This window comes from Geospiza fortis, unplaced genomic scaffold (genome assembly GCF_000277835.1).
Source record: "Geospiza fortis unplaced genomic scaffold, GeoFor_1.0 scaffold590, whole genome shotgun sequence".
NCBI classification, from domain to species: domain Eukaryota; kingdom Metazoa; phylum Chordata; class Aves; order Passeriformes; family Thraupidae; genus Geospiza; species Geospiza fortis.
The window spans coordinates 564,121-578,425 of record NW_005054402.1 but is presented as its reverse complement, the minus strand read 5'-3'; the positions used below and the strand labels follow the sequence as shown (position 1 = coordinate 578,425).

The 14,305-nt window shown below is 39.5% G+C and overlaps 1 protein-coding gene across 1 annotated transcript in view; it reads right to left on the bottom strand.

Annotated features, from left to right (window-relative positions):
* The window catches only part of SHANK2 (SH3 and multiple ankyrin repeat domains 2), a 271,596-nt gene that overhangs the window by 228,993 nt on the left and 28,298 nt on the right, over positions 1–14,305 (bottom strand). Inside the window, 7 exon segments of the mRNA XM_031061167.1 lie at positions 2,912–2,989; positions 6,366–6,482; positions 8,567–8,734; positions 9,538–9,689; positions 9,940–10,048; positions 10,182–10,253; positions 11,859–12,062. Of these exon segments, the coding sequence (XP_030917027.1) occupies positions 2,912–2,989; positions 6,366–6,482; positions 8,567–8,734; positions 9,538–9,689; positions 9,940–10,048; positions 10,182–10,253; positions 11,859–12,062 (900 nt within the window).

Sequence of the window (14,305 nt, the reverse complement as noted above, 5' to 3'; positions counted from 1 at the left end):
CTGCTGATCACTAAAAGAAAAAGACCTGATAAGGTGTAGGGTCATTTTAACTTACTTCATTTCAACAGCTTGTAAATACTGCAAAACTCAGATTTCTGAGCTATTGGATTAATATTTGCTGGATAGGCAATGAATTATTTTACATTAACCTAGAAGCACAAGAAATGTGTAGAAAACCAAGTAGCTGTGGACAGCAATGGGATACCATGGCTTTTCTGAAAGGCTCTTTCTGGAGGTTTTTCTAATAAAATAAAAACTAATACAATAGCATGTAAGTTACTTAGATGGCCCAGCCAAGATGGGCTGAGTAAGTGATTAATAAACAGAACTGGCAATATAATATAACGATGTGGCACAAGTTTCATCTCACCTCAAATTGCTAAATATGAAATACAGGAAAATTTCTGCTGATGCCACGTTCTGCAGACTTTCAGCAATGGGTGACATCAGCTGTACCCAACAGCAATTGCTGACTAAGTAACCCACGAATGGGTCAGGATGAAACACATCCCTGCAAAGGCAGCTAATACAAGGTTAAGTGCTTAACAGGGAAATACAGCCAAGCTTTTTTTGTGTCCACAACACCTGGCAATGCCATTCCAATGCTAACTCTGCTGAACACTGAAAAGGCAAAAGGACACCCAGATCCCAGGTGGGCACGGTGTGGGGTCCCTGAATTAAGTGGCACAGAATTCAGCCCAGATTATTTTTACTTCCTGCCATCTAGTGTATCTATGCTTGCTTTAACAAGCCCTGTGATTTGGTGAGAAGTGAGCACATGCACATTTATTCTTTTGGTGGCAAAAGTGCACCACATTCATTGGACACTGATGCCTGATACAAACTCTGCCACTAATTTTCATCAAAAGAAACAAAGCCTTGGCTGGCCTTGAAAACAGGACACAAATTTATCCACAAATGTCAGGATCCTGTTGTTCCTATAGAATAGCACAGCTTTCATATCATCAATTTTCTGAGCAGCAATTCCAAAGAATCATCCTTTTAATGCTGCTGAGAAAGGGACATAATGGAGGTGACTCAAAGGAATAGATGCTGCAGCTACAACCACTCTCATTATGTACATATGAGATGCTTCAATGTTCCTGCCTGCTGATTACATGAGCAAACATTTTTAGTATGCAAAATCCTATTAACTCAAGGGGATTCTGCATAATTTTGTAACAGCTCCACTTGTGGTGTTTGATCGACTGGGTCAGCGACAGACAGATGGCAAAGAATTAATTCTCTAAGGCTGCTTTATTGCAGGGCTGGCATCAGGGTTTCCTCTACTCACTCCACTGGGATAAAACAGAACTTCTTCTACATGCCCTACACCTTTTTCTCTTCTAAGAGCAAGAACAAGAATGTTGGAGCTGCCAGCACAAAGAGGAAGACAAATGAAAACTCTTCTGTGTGACATTTACCCTCCCCTAAAAAATCCTAAACCAAAAAGGAAAGTTAACCTCAAAGACATAAAGTAACACAATAATCCAAAAGATTATCCTGGAACACATCCCTCCAATAATTAGGCTTTTCTCTTGCTCTATTTCTTGATCACTTCATTATTCTGAGGTGCAGAGAAAAGTATTAGCCAGTACTTAGTGAATTTGTGCTTAGCATGTATTTAGATGGAAAATTATCAGCAGCTTGAAAATGGTGCCTAAAATTAAATTATTAATGCACCGTTTCCCCAGTTTGAGGAAAATGGTCCCCATAATAAACAATAATCTGGCTGGGATTTATTAACAGAACTCTTAAGCTTATGAGATGCACAACTCAGGCCCAGAAAACCTTCAAAATATTGAGGGAATTAAACTGATACAGAAATATTTGGCTGAGGCTTTTTTGAAAGCTCTGTAACTACATGTAAACTTGGAGGAGTTAACTCAGAGACCCACATGGATCCAGCAAAAATTCCAACTGTTTCACTTGTCAAAGCATTTTCCCTTGAATCCTCTGCCAGCATTATCCAAAGTGGGTCAAAATGGCAATGGGGAAGACATACCAAGGAAAGATAAATCAGGATTTCTTTTAGTTGAAAAACTCCTTGGTTTGGGGAAACAGCCCCATTCTGTTTCACCACAGCACAGTTCCTGTTAATGGCACTGTGCCATCATTCTTCCAGAAGCACTGATTTTTGTAACTTGAAAAAAATTCTTCTGTTTTTTTTTTTTAATATTACAGTTTCCATCCTGATTTCTCACATCACTTTGCATCAGGAATGTTTCTCTGACATTCAAGCTAATTAAGCCTGCTTCAGAAATAAGGGTTTGAGGTTGTCAGCCATACCTGACAACCCTTTGAACAAACAATTCTTCTCCATTTGGATTTTTAATTAAGCTTGCTGAAAGTGCTTTCAAGATCAGAAAATGAAGACAAAATTTTGACTAATCCAAACCAAGACTTCCATTTTCTTTTGGAGATGGCAGCTTCAGCCTCTAACGCTGACAGTGCACTAAGTCAATCCCATCCCTGAAACTTAGCCCACCTCTTTGGCCTCACATCCAAGGAAGGAAGAGCTTTTTGGCTAAACCAAGAGGGGCCAAACAAACCAAAGTGCTCAGACAATCCTGGACCACTCTTACATAAATCTTGGATCTTTCCTACAGGAGACTAGAGATCAGCACAGAGCAAGGCACATCTGACTGGAGAACACCAAGGATTTCATCTTTTGCTACCAACAGCTCACAGAATTCTCAAACACATTAACAGCATCACCAGAGGGCGTGTTCCTTTCATTCCTAATTATTCCAGGACAGCTCCACTTAGTGAATTAGATAAAAACCAAAGTTTTCACTCACTCCCTCCACACCTGTGTTCAGCCTTGTACAGTGTGACTTCTCCCCAGACCCAAGTTCACTTGATGTTTTCTTCCCAATATTTCAGGGGGAAGAAGTAGTTCCTTTTTTACCTGAAATGGAGACTGGCTGTTGTAATTCTTGATCTCCTTGTTGGCTCCCCGGAACAGCAGCACCCTTGCACAGCTCTCCTGAAAATGGTGGAAAAGGAAACTTGTTCATAAAGATCCTTTGGCACTAAAAAGACTGTGACTGCTCAGAGGTTATGAGGTGTTTGGTCTATATTTTCATGATAAAAATAAACCAAATAAATTATCTGAAAATTTAAATTGTTAAAACAGCATTTTAAAAATGACAGGGCTTCAGGTGCTTTGCAGTATATTAGAAACACTAGGCAAGGGTAAAGAAACATGCAGGAATACAAGAAGTAAATACCTTATTAAATTTTTAAGCAACTGTACTGACAAAGTTCCATATTTGACAAATGAAATTTTGCACAAATTTGACTCCCATATGGGGTTTTTTGTCTATTTTGTAGCAAAACCAGTACTGTTCACAGAACTGGGATGAATTATATCCTTCCCTCCTGCTAAAAGTTAAACAAAGCAGTTTTACCACTTATTTTGTTGGGGACATTTTTCAACCTATCCTCAATATAAAATGTACGATTTTTTTTTCAGTACACATGAAATTATTTTATCTGCCTATACACACTGCACTGACCAGCCTTGTTGCCTCTCTTTTCCCCTAAAAAATGCCAAGAGTTACAGCACAAGAGGGAAAACTTGGCTTCAGATCCTCCAAACTGAGAAAATCTGCAAAGGAAATCCCTTAAAAACAATTTATTTTGGCCAATACAGTGCATTGGTTAAATTCTTGCTCTCCATGGCTGTTAAATATGACTGCCCACAATCTGGTAGAAATTCCTGGAGGTTCTGAGTGGATTCTCAGAATTTTTGATGATTCCTGTATGGACACTGTTTCTCACTTGTCATCTTTAATGCTCATCTTAGGGTCTTATGCAAATCAATTCACATTTCAAAAGAGTTTTATATTCCCTCATCACAAATATTGCTCTTAATTTTCTTGTGCTTTCTGTGTTGTCTTGATGTGTTGTGATGTGGAGTTCTACCTAATGAGGTATTTGGATGGAACAGCAAATTTGCAGTCAGAGCAGACAAAGTGCATAATTTAGGTATTTTAGTGACATAAATGAAGCTTATTTACAAGACTCTGAGTCACAGGTTAATTTGCAGAAATTATGATTGAAAATCATTACTGTCATTGTGTTTTCTAATTTCTCACCACGGATTCTTGGTCCCATTAAGTCTCCCCATCACAGGGCTGCCCTAAATGTATCTGGAAAGGAGGTTATCCTACCTTTTCCTCAACTGAAAAACAAAAGAATGGATCAAGAAGGTAAATGAACAATTATCTCTTAGACTATAATTTTTAATGATATACAATTAACTAAGATAGTCTCATTTGCTTGCACTGCAATCTGCACTTTAGTTGCATTTTCTCTATCTCTAAACAATTGATCAATGCCCATTTTTAATCAAGAACTTGAGGATATAAATAATTATATTGAACAACATACTGTACTTATTGGGTGATTATTCATTTGTTTATCAGAATAAATCATCCAACATTACAACACCAAAAGAATGATTCCAAAACTCTCTAGAAATTTAACTGAGCTGCCTGCAGTGTAACAAACATGCAAAAGGATTAACTAAATGATTGTGACTAGAACAGTTTTGCCAAAAGTTGTCAAAGAGCTGTTCAACATTTAAAAAAATCCAAGAAAATTTATTTGGGTTAAGTACTGCGTTTGTTTATTTATTTTTAGTATTTTGAAACAAACAGAAGCATTCTTAACTTCACATTTGCTCCTTTTTGTTTCCTCCCCATCTGTCAGATTATATTCAATTTTAATACTAGAACAGCTTTCATATCAGATCCAATCCTCCCAGCGAAAGAGGGCACATTTCATCCCAGCAAAAAACAGACTTACTGCATGGCCATGGAATAACTTTCAAAACCAAGAGTTTATTCAGATCAGGACTTCGCTGACATGCAGGAAAACAAATTTACCAACTTCAGAAAGTAAGCCAAGAAAATTCCCCAGGGAAGACGGGAAGATCAAATGGGTAACGACTCCATCTACAGGAATCTGGAGGTAACAAGGGCACTGCTGTCCTTCCCATCCTCTCCAGCTGGAAAAGGCAGCACCGTTCCTTCCACATGAACCAATAACAACTTTCCATTAAAAAAAAAAATTGGCAAAATCAGCCAGTGGTTAAGGTTCACAGCACCCCAAGGGAAACTTTGTATTTCCACATACACGGGATGAAGGAAAACAGAAGGACGACAGTGCAGGCAGGAGATGTTAAAGTTCTATTCACCAAGCCAAGCTTAGTGACTGTGTAAACATTTAAAAATTTGTAGATGCAGTTTCAATTACAGTCTAGGTCTCCTGCAGAATAACTTCTTCTACTGAGGTCAGGAAAACATATCTCTGCATAAAAAATGCTGTAATTCTACGGAATTACTGTAATTCCCACCTCAAAACTGTATGGTCTTGAAAAATGTCCAATTATCCCCAAAATTCTTTTTTTTTTTTTTTAAGCTGAGGGCATTTTAGACCTAATTGAGGAATCTCTCTTGACAAGACTTTAGAAAAAAAACTAAGATGGTAATTTAATTAAGAAGCAGATCCTTTAACAGATGTTTCACTGTTTACAGTCACATCTCCTGCTTTCCAAATTCAATGTAATATTTTATGTGCTGAATTTTAACATAGTTCTAAAACTCATCCCCCTCCCTGTTCCATCCCTGCAAAGAGAGTATAAAATGCTATCAAATCAAAAGGTTCTGCTACTTGTAAATGACTACACAAGTTGTAGACAAAGAATCCAATATCTTCTGTATAGAGACAATTCCACAGTATTTTACAACTCTTTCTTATTTAATTCTAAGTTAAATTATAGACTAACGGCAATAAATTCTGTACAGGAAACAAATACTTAGATATGAATCAAACCCCAAAAAAGCTGGTAAAGCATAATTTTTATTTTATTTTTTAATATCCACACTCTTGCCACCTACAATGAGCAGCCCTATTTGTAATCAGTGAATGAAACAGCACTAAAATAATTTCAACTATGTTCTTTCCAGATTGCAAGATCATTTTTTAATGCCTGAAGCACTTCATTGCATATAAAATAATGCAGTGATAGGATGAAGGGGAAAGGCTTCAAATTGAAAGACAGCAGGTTTAGATCAGATATTGGGAAAGAATTCCTCCCTGAGAGGGAGGTGAAGCCCTTGGGGAGTTGTGGATGGCTCATCCCTGGAAAGGGTGGTGAGGCCCTGGGGAAGTTGTGGATGGCCCATCCCTGGAATGTTCCAAGCTAGGTTGGATGGTGATTGAAGCAATGAGTTGTAGTGGAAGGGGAGTGGAACTGGATGATCTTCAAGTTCCCTTCCAAGCCAACCCATCCTGTGATTCTGTGAGCTCCCAGCTCCTGCTGGGGACATTTCTGTCCCTGCAGGGGCTCTCACCTGGTTGTAGAGGGCACAGATGTGCAGGGCCGTGTTCCCCGAGGCGTTCTGCGCGCACATGTCAGCGCCGTAGAACAGCAGGTGCTCCAGGTGTTGGACGTGTCCATACCTGCAAGCCTGGGCAGGGATAAATCAATATTTTGGTTATTACACCAAAGCCTAGGCAAGATTTTCAGCAGAGAAGGTGCTGGTTTTACTGAGGGTGTAATTTTTAGAACCACACCTGGTTCTCTGATGGGAGCACAGACACCCAGATGTACATTCCTGCACCAACTCCAGTGTGGGAGCTTCAGGTACAGCAATCCCGTGCTTGAGCTTAACCATCTGATTATTTTGGGAATGGCAGCCTAAGGGATCAGGAAAATACTGCCTTTGGAACTTTTTATCCACTAACATTCATGACTCAAATGTGACAAGTTTTTTGTCCTGCTACACTCCGGAATGCTGACCACCAGATGGCACTGAAGATGATCAAATTGCCAGAGCTTTTTCCCAAACTGCTTACAGGCCTTAGAAAGAAAATCTGGCCAAAATCCAAGTAAATCTTCTTGGTTCTGTGATGTCAAGCAGACACACAACATACACAGGACACCGCTCCAAAACAGGGGGAAATCTTCAAGAGTTACTTTATCTGTCACACAAATAAAAGGTTTGACCCTGGATTTTTTGAAATAAGCCTCTATGAAGAAGATTCATAGAAATTAGAAACTTTCCTGATTAGCAAATAAGCTTTAGAAAAATCACAGTGATTTTAGTCCGTGGCCTCTTTTACTTCACTTCCTTCTTCTCTATGGCCCACTGACCAAGCAGCTCCCAATTTATCATGTTTTAAACTTTGTGGTATCTTAGATCAGCGTCATTCCTACATAAATCAGAATTTAAGGTAAGACATAGAGGTATAGAAATCCATCCAGTCACTTCTGAATTCAGTGGGAGATACAGACTGACACACCTGGCTTGGATCTACAATTTGGAAGTGAAAAGTTAAATGGACTTCTCAGTGCACAAATTAAATCCCCATCCTTCTTACTTCATTGAGGAATGTTTGAATTATTGATTAGTCCAAACAGATTGTTCCTAACCCAGATGCAAACATTGATTTATTTAGGATTACAACCAACACAGGGAGTTTGGAAAGCTCTATTTCATTATGAGAAATAATAACCTTATGTGTATGAGGCTGGGGTTTAAAAAGAGGAACATTTTCTCTCTATTTTTATGGAGTCCAGACGGGGCAATACTGTGATCTAGACAATCCATTTCCCCCATATCCTCAGAAAAATATGGTTAAAAAATAATTCCTTTCTTTTCCCCTACTCTAGAGATGGATGCAAACAACCTTGACCTAGACCCACTTAGTGAAAAAGCTCCAATTCCTGCCCAAATGTGGGTGCCAAAGCTACCTCCCATTTCTTTCCAAGAAAAGAAGAAAAAAAATCTGTGTACTAAAGAATTTAGTGCACAGAAAATAAATTGAGTCAAGATGACCCAGGCAGACCTGTAAGGTTGATTACTTGTATCTTTATTTATCTCATACTACAGCAGTTCAAATTTTTGTAGCTTTCCAAACTCATCCATACAGAGACATGACAAAGTAGCAGCAATGACATTGGGACTGTTAGAATCTTTGAACATTGTATGTTACTGAATTTATCACTGTGCAAAGGGAAATCAATAAAGCATTTTTACGCAACTGCTGGATAGCATTCGGGCGTCTCTGGAGAGGATAGGGAGAGGCTGATGGACCCCAGCAGCAGGATCCTCAACCCAAACCCTGCTGTAAAGTTCAGCAGAGACAAGGGGAAAGCAGCCTAACAAACACAGAAGGAGCATTATCAAGGACACTGACACTGGCATCTCACCAAAAGAAAGAGCTACATGTTCCTACCGAAGTGCCACAAACAGGAATCTAAACTTCCAAGAGTTCATGGCATAAATACGACGAGTGCCATTCTGCATAAAAATCCACAGCAACCAGAGGATTTCAAAGTTACAGAACGCCACTGGAACAGTTTTCTACTTCTTAGTCACCACAGCAGGATGCAAAGTGAATAAATAAAAAGTAGAAAAAGCAGATAGAAAAAGGAAGAAATTTCGTACTTGAATGTGCAGGGACTTCAAAATAGCACTTAACTCTAGAACAACCATGAACAACTTCCTCATGCAAGTCCAACTCCAAACAAAAAGCAAATCTTTCCTACCTGATGAATTTCTTGCCATCCATTTTCATCCTTGCAGCTGACTGTAGCATGTTCATGGAGCAAGAGCTCGCAGCAGAAAGGGTCTCCTCCCACCACAGCTGTGTGGTACAGCGGGGTCAGGCCACAGCTGTCCTTGTAGTTGGGAGATGCTCCCAGCTCTAAAAGGGTCTGAAAGCAATCACAGACTGTGAAAAATAGCTTTTGGAGGGACTTCTAAATAAAGGGTCTTTACCTGAAAAAAATCTGAAAAAGTATGTATGAGGTTGATCATTGACACAAAATTTTTTGCTCACCTATTTATCAGCTGCTAAGAGTGGGTCACAGCACAGACTAAGTTAAGCAAGAAATGACCTTGGAAGAATTAAGATCTAAAGGAATCTATGGGGATGGCACAGAAAGGAGTGGCAATGTCCAGTTTCCATCCTCTCACTAGGTTCAGAAATGTCAGCTCTGTAAATGTTGCATCACCGTTGCAACACATTCACCTCTTCAGTTCCAAGGTGCTTTATCAAAAATGTCATGCAATTTGAGTATCTGTCAACAGGGAATAAGCAAAATCCATAAATCTAAGATTTAATCTAGACCAAAGTGAATTTAGAATACCTGTTAACATACAAAAGAAAACAGAAGACACTGTGTTAAGGCATAATGTGCAATCCATGCCACTGGAAGCTGCTTTCAAAGACTTAAGTGACAATAATGCTACTCCTATTTCCTCAGACAGATCTCAGTGGATCAATGAATAAGCTTAAATTTCACCACTTTTCTTCAACCAGGAAAAGATAGATCAGAAATAAAAAGGCTCCTTATTGAAGGCAAATGCTAAGATTTGACAGCCACAAGAAAGCACTAGAACAAGCCCATCCATTCTAAAGGATCCATGGAGGACAGTACAGTAATTAACTGAAAACAGTCTCCTTTATGCATTTTTTTAACAAGATAACACATAATTTGCCCCTGAAAGCATTTACCTTGAGGGCTACTTGGTTCTTGGCTCTGGCTGCTTTGTGCAGAGCTGTCATCCCATCTTTGGCTCTGAAGTCTAAATGTGCTCCTCCATTTTTCAGGGCTTTTATCACTTCTACTGTGTTGTCAAGCTGAGCTGCCAAAGTTAGGGGTGTTTCTAAGAAAGAGAATAGGATGTACTTGGGAAAAGGTGAGCAAAATTATAAATTTAAGTTACTTTCTAAAATAATATTTTGAATAATGTTCAAAGAAAAGCATAAAATTATCAATTATGTCCTTTGGACAGCAAAGCCCTGCAGATTCCACTGGCTCAGAGTTGTGAAGGAATGTGTGAGATTCACCCTGATAATCAATTTAAGTTTAACTAACTCAAGGTACTCTATGCTGTTTAGTTTTGTTGTTCTGACCTCCACTTTCTAAGTCATGATAGTTTGGGTCCAGTCCTCGGTCCAACATCTTGGTCATTTTTTCCACAGAGAGATGGTGGACATGATCCATAAACTTTTTCAAATTGGCCTGAAACAAAAAGCAAAAAATGAATCATCCTTTGATTTCAAAAATAAAATTTTGACTAAAAATGAAATATTTTTTCAACTCATGTCAACACCCACTGTAGGTAATTGCTAACTCCTGCAGGAAATTGGGATACCTTGGTGTGAAGCTTGGCCAGCTGCTTTTCATCGAGGTTGAACTGTCTGTACACTCTTTTCTTGTAGCGAAACTGAGGGAAGAAGAGAAGAAGAAATTCTAAAACTTAAAAACTTAAAACTCATAATATCATTTTCTCACCTTACCAGGAAGTTATCATCCACTGTGATGGCAGATTTAGGCAAAATTTTAAAAATTTTAGAAATAGGCTCAGTATTTCATATAGTTTTACCTCATTTAAGCAAAATTCATATCTTGTATGAATACAAGAGATCAGTGGAGGTGTGTGGGAAATGAGATCAGCCTCTAGAATCTACAGAAGTAAGCAAGAATTACACTGAAAAGCACTTTTCCCCAAGGATTTCTGTGCACTTTCATTTATAGTCTCAGGCAGAAAGCTGGGAAGGCACGTTAAATAAAAAATATCGATTTCAAAATTGCAGCTTAGCACTTCTGAAATATAAAAACAAAAAAAAAGTATACTTGAAAATCCCTTAGTCAATGTAAGAGGAACTTGCACATGGGAATAGTTCTGATGTTGAACAGGACTGGTTTTGTGAATGAGATTCTGAGGATTGCCTCTCTTTTTGGCTGAAACTCAGTCACATTTTATCCTGAGCAGCTTGGGTGCAGTAGCAAGATCTGTAGCAAAACTCATGGGGGTTTCCATAGCTATAATTTACCACTCTCTCATTGTCCCATGCAGAATTCCAGGAATGCAGCCTGTCAGTTGGACAAGGGACTGCGCAGAATGAGGCTTTAACACCAGCTTTCCACAAAATCACCTTTAACACCTCAATTGCTGCAGTCAACACTCATGAAAAACGATGAAACACAAAGTGGCTGTTTAATTTCCTTACAGCTGTAATGTGGTCATCAGTGACTGTAACTCTGAAATAAACTCCTGGAAAAGGGAAGACCTGAAGCCTTCTCAGGACCCTGATTCTTTTCTCTTGGATTTGTGTTACAGTGGAGGAAGTCTATTAACCACACATTATTAATGGTTGATCTGCCACCATACAGGCAATATCAAAATTAATTAAACGCCAGTTTCATGCCCCAGTTTGCTGCTGTGTTGCATGATCTGGCTCTGCTCCAAGTTTGTTCAGTGCCATGAAAGTTCTGCCCAGTTTATCCCCAACTGCAGAGCCTCTGCAGGAGCAACAGAGAGGGGGAGATCCCAGCACACACCCTCTCCTCCCTTACTGCTTTCCCAGGAGGACACAGAGGCAACCTGTGCACTCTGAAGGGTGGCACAGAGGGAACCAGATGGGGGTTAAAAAAGGCTGCACTGAGACAGAAAGTTCTCTTTGGGAGAAAGCAAAGGCTGGTTATCCAGCAACTACTGCACTGCTATTGCAAACCTCATCACAGATCCAACAGCTTCACCTAGAACCTTACATTTCTTTATTAAATCACCAAATAAGATACATGTCCTGTGTCCTCAGCAAAGGAAAACTCCAAAATCCACTGTCCCAGAAGGGCTGACTCTTTGCAACTTTTTGGGGATGGACCAGCTCCATGAGCAGGGAATGCCAGCACTTCTGTGAGCAAGGGTTCAGACTTGCTGATAAGCATTTCCCAGATGTAATTCAGGTGCATGCAGACACCTCAAATACAGCTTTCTGCACAGTTTGTATCAGAATAGAAATGCTTCAGATGTCAGATCTAAAAATACCTCGAGTGAAGGAACTCCTTTATTGACTGGCTGTGGGTATTCTCTCAGAAGTCTCTCCTCATCCAAAAATTTCCCATCTCTCCCGTTGCTTGCAGGCTGGAACAGTCCATAATTCAGGACATCTTTCAAACTCTGGTTCAAAGTGCACAAAATCCGCTGCTTTGCAACCCACACTGAAGCTTCTGGGTTAAAGCGAATGCATTTCTGCAAACAGAAATTATTTTAAGGAACCCAATTAGTGAAAAAAAAACCCCAACATTTCAACAGTGTCTTACATTCTAAAATTTACAAATGTCATGAATAATAGGGATATGCATAATAAATATACAGACTCCATGACAAAACATTGCTCAACAAGAATTCTATTTCAGATGTGCATTGATGATACCTAATGCACAAGTACTGTGAAAACACAGGACACTTCAAGTCCTTCCACAAACCTCATTTGTGGAAGGGAACACACACATCCTTCCTCAGAGAGAGAGCACCTTCATGGAAAACCTGTTCAAAAGGGATGTTACAAGGTGTTTAATTATCCACTTGATTCTTGGCTGTTCTGATATCAGTTAGATCCAGAAAGATTTCATCAAAAACTGGTATTCAGGCAAGAATTCTACTTCCCTTTTAGCTACATTTATCTGAAGGTAAGTTTATGGGAGGAATGATACAACATGGAGCAAATGACTTGAAAACCTTGACAAACTTCTGCAGTTCTCTGCTTCTTACCAAGCTGGAATTCAGGGACTTGAGGAGTTTAGGGATTTTGCCTGCACTGCAGTCACTGGTTCCAAGGTTCCAGCAGGTGGCAATGCCCAGAAGGCAATTTGGTGCCTCTGATGTGCATCCTGAACACACAGTGCTGTTTCTGCTTTAATCCTTTACAGTCTTCAACATAAAATGAAATGTTAGACTTTGTCACAAGTAAGGCTGGCTAGGAAGCAGCTTTCATTTCCCTGACTTATTTTATTTTTCAAGATGTTTTGTGAAAAGTTTGGGGGGTTTTATATGCTGAAGGGAAGGAGAGAGGGATACAAAGTAGATTGTAATAAGTATTTTCCTTCCCAAACATCCCAGTAGTTACAGTATTGACATAGCAACAACGCAAATCTGTTTGAAATCCCTGTGTTCCTTCTGTACCTCACTTGCCCCATGACTCCTACATGGATTCAAATTTCAGTACAAGATTCAGACTCAAACATCAGCACTTCTCAGCAAAACTGTCAGTTACAAGATGTGCAATGAGCCTAACTTTAAACATTATCCACACATCTGAAGGACTTCAGTGAGTGTTATGCAAATGGGAAGATAATTTTGAAATTACATGTATTTTTTTCGCCAAGGAAATTCTTTCTTACATGAAACAAACTAATTTTGGACTTGTATGACACTGTTTTGATTTTAAAAATACAAAGCAGTTACTTCTGATCACAGTTTAATTAAGTCTGCTGGTTTTTAATGCACCTGGAGAATCCAACACATCCAATTTTGTTCAGTCTGTTCCTGTGTTCTCTCTGTTCTTGATGTCAGGCAAATATTTACAAACTAATTCAGTGAGAGCTGCAGCTCTTCCAGCAATTCATAAGAAACAAAAGTGGGCTTATTGTGAAAAAATCTGATTCCATTAGCAATTTAGAATGAAATAAGATCAGTTATGTAAAAAGTAAGTTGATAACTGGAGAATTTTTTGCTACCAAAATTTTTCAGGCTGAGAAAAGTGAAACTAGTGAGAAAAGTGATTATTTATGCTTTCCATGAAGCCAGGCAGGATAGAAGTGGAGCTGTTACCACTCTCTCAGAGGCAGGTGCTGACCAAGAGGATAAAAAGAACCACTCAGATGCTGCATAAGGTGCATTTTCCATCAGCCTGTCCCTGGAACAACTCCACTGTGCTGCTTCTGTGTCCTCCTGGCAGCCCTCCAGGCAGGGAGCACCACAGGCACCCCCTCTATCCTGCAGACAAGTCATTAGTCACTGCCACACTCTGTATCCTGAGGAAACATCAGCTCAGTCACAGCAGGACCTACACACAGGCTGTTCCAGTTATGAAATAAGGAACAATTCATTAGGCACACGTGGCGTGGTGGCCACAAGGAAAGGAGGCAGCAGCAGAGTCAAAAAAAAAATTGACAACTTTTTTTAATCTTCAAGGGCAAGAAAAAATATTAAAGAATAGAGATCTTTCAGTGACAAGGAACTACAGAAACACATGAAACAAAGATGTTTTGCACTGACAGATACATTCACTGTAAAAACCACAAAGAACAGCCAAAAAAAAAAAGCCCTGAGTGGCTCAAAGTCACTGTCAAAACCACAGCAGGCCCCTCAAAATGCAAGTGCAGCAGCAAGACAGCACGTCAGCACTGGCTGCTGAGATGCAAGGCCTGTGTTTGGGATGTGAAAGCTCCTTGGATCACAGCAGACATGGTCAATTATAATCTTGCATTCCT